The sequence below is a fragment of the Empidonax traillii genome, unplaced genomic scaffold, assembly GCF_003031625.1.
Source record: "Empidonax traillii isolate 1590-97213 ecotype Southwest subspecies unplaced genomic scaffold, ASM303162v1 scaffold761:size885847, whole genome shotgun sequence".
Classification (NCBI taxonomy): Eukaryota; Metazoa; Chordata; class Aves; order Passeriformes; family Tyrannidae; genus Empidonax; species Empidonax traillii.
In genome coordinates, this window is record NW_020955954.1 from 767,296 (window position 1) to 771,491 (window position 4,196).

The following is a 4,196-nucleotide window of genomic DNA, read 5'->3' on the forward strand; positions in this document are numbered from 1 at the left end:
ACTCTGAGGGAGCCCCTCCTCTGGCAAATGAGCTTGGAGACATGAAGAGGATAAAGGCACCGGCTCTTCCCGTTCCAGATTTATCTTCAGTCCATGTGGAGTGAGCAGGGGCTGCTGCAAACACTCAAAACCATTTGCTTTTAAACAAACTCCGAGGCAAGGAGGGAAACGTGCTGGTTGCCCTGAAACAACCCTTTTCCCCTGGCGGTCAAATGCTCCTCCCAGCACAGCCAGGATGTGCATCCCACATCCCTCATCCACATCCCACACCCCTCCTGTCGCCCTTTCCAGATCAAGCTGAAGGAGATTTTCGAGACGCCCTCGGAGATCGCGCTCGTCCTGGAGTTGGTGACGGGGGGAGAGCTCTTTGACAGGTACGTCCAGCCCAGGGGCCCCAGGATGGATCTCCCTGGGATGGAGGGGGGAGGATGAGGATGGGGGTGCTGATGGTCCCGTGTGCCCACAGGATTGTGGAGAGGGGGTTCTACAGCGAGCGGGACGCGGCTCACGTGGTCAAGCAGATCCTGGAGGCTGTTTCGGTAACCTGTCCCCCAGGGAAGGGGATTCCCTGGGGGGCTTGGGGGTGTCACTGTGGGGGATGCACCCAAATATCCCCAGGGAGAGGCACCCAGAGCTGCACCCATCCCAAATAACCCCATGGAGAGGTGCTCAGAGTTGCACCCATCCCAAACACCCCTGGGGGAGGCATTTGCTTGCTCACCCTTGGCCTTCCAGGGGCAGTGCTGGAAGATGGATCCACTTTTAGGGGGGATGAAGGGGAGGAGGGGGGAAGGTCAGTGCTGCTCTGCATGCTAGGTCTGCTGGAGAATGGGTTTCTATGGAAACAGGAGGGTTTAAAAATGGGAACTCCCAACTGGAAATGCCCTCCCCAGCCCCCCCCACGCCCTGCCGTGGGGGCTGTTCCCAAAGGGCCAGTTGGTCCTGGGTTTGTGACAGGTCCCCAGTCACTGCTGCCACCTCCCAAATTCTGTCTGAGGTCATTCCCTTCCTTCCCTCATCCCACTTTTCCCCCCTGTGCAGTATTTGCACGAGAACGGGGTGGTGCACCGGGACCTGAAGCCGGAGAACCTGCTCTACGCAGACCTGTCCCCCGACGCACCCCTCAAAATCGGTGGGTCTGGGGCCCCACTGGGGAATTCTGGCACGAGGGGGGGGTTCCTGGTGCCTCTCCCTGATGGCAGCGCCGCTCCCCTGTGTCCCCCCAAGGTGACTTCGGGCTGTCCAAGATCGTGGACGAGCAGGACACCATGAAAACTGTCTGTGGGACGCCGGGGTACTGCGGTGAGCAGGGTGGGGCTGGGCTGGGAGGGAGATTTGGGGGGGCCCTTCCCTGCCTGAGGCCATGCACAGCTCAGTGCAGGGATGGCTGGTGGCCGTGCCAGGCCTGGCAGACCCCTCTGGTGCCCAGGAGGTGTTTCCTGTGCCGTGAGGTCCCCACCGTGCCGGGTGGGGTGTGTTTGTTTGAACCCCCAAACTCTGCTTGCAGCCCCCGAAATCCTCCACGGGTGCCCCTACGGCCCCGAAGTGGACATGTGGAGCGTGGGCGTCATCACCTACATCCTGTGAGTGTCTCTGTGGGGTGGAACTGGGCTGGGAGGGTTTATCCCACCCCATCCCACAGCAGGGGTGCAGCTCCTCTATCTCCCCCCCAACAGGCTCTGCGGCTTCGAGCCCTTCTTCGACCCCCGTGGGGACCAGTACATGTACAGCCGCATCCTCACCTGCGACTACGAGTTCGTGTCCCCGTGGTGGGACGAGGTGTCCCCCAACGCCAAGGACCTGGTGAGCAGGGCAGCCCCGGGGCTGGGGGGCGAGGCTTCGGCTCAGTGCCCGTGAAATAACCAAACCCGGGGCCTTTTCGTCCCTTTTAGGTGAGAAAATTGATCGTTCTGGACCCCCAGAAGAGGCTGACAGTCTACCAGGCTCTGGAGCACCCCTGGGTCACCGGCAAGGCCGCCAAGTTTGCTCACATGGACAGCACGCAGAAGAAGCTGCAGGAATTCAATGCCAGGAGGAAGCTGAAGGTAAAGTGGGGGGCACCCATCACCCTGGGGGGCTGGAGCTGTGCCAGGGGGGTTGGGATGGACGTCTGGAGAAGATCCTTCCCCCAGAGGGTGGTGGGCACTGCCCAGGCTCCCCAGGGCAGTGGGCACGGCCCCAAGGCTGCCAGAGCTCCAGGAGGGATTGGACAACGCTCTGGGGGACAGGGGGGGATTGTTGGGGTGTCCTGGGCAGGGACAGGGGTTGGACTTAGAGGGTCCTTGTGGGTCCCTTCCAACTCAGGGCATTCTGTGACGCTGTGCCCCTGTGCCTTTGCCCCAGGCTGCCATGAAGGCCGTGGTGGCCTCCAGCCGCCTGGGCAACCACGGCCACCACGACTGTTCCCGCGGCGGGCGCAGCCAGGGGGGTCCCCGCCCGCCCCAGGGCACGGGGACCGGCGGCCCCGCAGCCACCGCGGCCGGCGAGGACCTCGGCGTGTTCCAGAGCGACCACCCCCCCGTGCCCCCCGTGCCCCCCGTGCCCCCTGTGCCCGTGCCCGGTGCTGGCTGCCAGAGCTAAGGGGGTCACCTTCGACCACTGACACCCACTGAGCCCTGGGGGCACCGGGGGGGCTGTGAGAGCCCCCAGCCCGCGGTCTGGGCTGTGGGATGTCCTTCCTTCGTGTCCTGTCCCCGTGAGTGGTCCCGGTCGCTGTCCCTGTGTGTTCTGTGCCCACCAGCCCGGGGCACTGGGCAGGGCTGGGATGGGGATGGGACTCCTCTGGGGCTTGGAAAGGTCCCGAGTGGCTTCCAAACGAGGGGCAAAGGGCAGAACAAAGGGTTTCTCTCCCCTCCAAAGCCAGTGGGTTGTCTCTGAGGGGTTTGTATGTTCCTGTAAATAGCCCTGGAAGGTTTATTTCTTTAGGTTATCGCTGCCCCTTGCTGTGATGTCTCCAGTGCTGTCAGCCAGGCCCAGCTGTGGGTTTGCTGCTGTGTTAGATGAGGTTTTAGGAGCCTCTGAACCCAGATTTTTGATCCTCTCTGGAGAAAAGTGTGTACCGGTGGTTCCCTCGCCGTCCCTGGTGGGCAGCTGACCTCTTATTTGTTTTTCTTTCACCCGGTTTTGTGTGTTCCCATCTTGTCTTGCTGTGGATTCCTGGTGGTGCTGGGGTTGTCATGGAACTGAGAATGCTGGTCTGGCCTCTCCTTGGCATTCCAGGTCAGCATTTACACAACAGTTTTGAGCAGCAACAACACAACCCTTTCCCAGGTGCTTTGTGGGACTGCTGTGCCCTGAGGGAGGAAAATGAGTTTATAACTTCTCGGGTTGTTTGTTCATTTTTTAATGAAATCAGGGGACAAACTTCTTGAAAAGAAATTTTTTAGGCAGCACTTAGAGAGCCACAGGACAAGCATTTGCAGATTTTAATGCGGACCAAGTGACCAGACAGGAAAAGCCATATTCCAGGTGGGAATTCGGGAGAGCACAGCTGCACAGCCCCACAGCTGGGGGGATCCAGCCAGGATTGATCCCTGGGGCAGTCCTTGGCCTGCACCCCCAGGGTTTGGGTGCAGAACTGAACAGCTGGTACAGGAGGGGCAAAACCCCCCAAAAATGGCTGTTTTGCCGAAGCTGAAGCCGCGGTGATGGACCCAGGGGTGACTGAGCAGGGTCAGCAGGGCCCTCATTGGCAGCACAAGCAGAAATCCAAAGGGCTCCGTGGAAGGGCTGAGCCACCGTATGGGGCTCAGTGATGTTTAGGGAGCTTGTAATGCCAAATACAGAGAAATAGGATGTTCAAGGGGGGGTTTTACTTGGAAAAATATTATGTCTTGAGCAGAACTGGACTTTTTCCAGCTGAGCTGTGCCTGGGTGGGATGTCACGGGGGAGGACGTGGACGCTGAGCCCGGGGGATGCTGCAGCACCAGGAAATCATCCCTTTTTCTTTGCATTTTGCAGCAGGGGCAGGTTATTTTTTTTCCTCTCCTTTTTCTAATACTGAGGGCTGACCCTTGCAGTGTGTTCTCACCTCCAGTCTGTCCCACCCTCGGTGTGTCCTTCCAGCTCCCTGTTGTCTCCCTGTGCTCCAGCGGGACCGGAACCCCACCTTGAACCTTGTTGTTTATTAACCCGGGTTTTACAGACTGTTTTATATCCTTGGACATGAAATCCTGATTAAAGCACCTTGCAGGAC

At 59.6% G+C, this 4,196-nt stretch overlaps 1 protein-coding gene across 1 annotated transcript; it reads left to right on the forward strand.

Moving 5' to 3' along the window:
- Positions 1 to 186: 186 nt before the first annotated feature.
- Positions 187 to 2,616, forward strand: LOC114066382 (calcium/calmodulin-dependent protein kinase type IV-like; the record flags this gene model as incomplete). The annotated part of the gene is made up of 8 exons (XM_027901019.1): positions 187 to 374; positions 467 to 539; positions 1,042 to 1,132; positions 1,228 to 1,302; positions 1,508 to 1,583; positions 1,677 to 1,803; positions 1,893 to 2,045; positions 2,344 to 2,616. Coding segments are annotated over 8 exons (1,020 nt in total), but the record flags the coding sequence as incomplete, so codon positions are not given.
- Between the last annotated feature and the right edge of the window lie 1,580 nt (positions 2,617 to 4,196).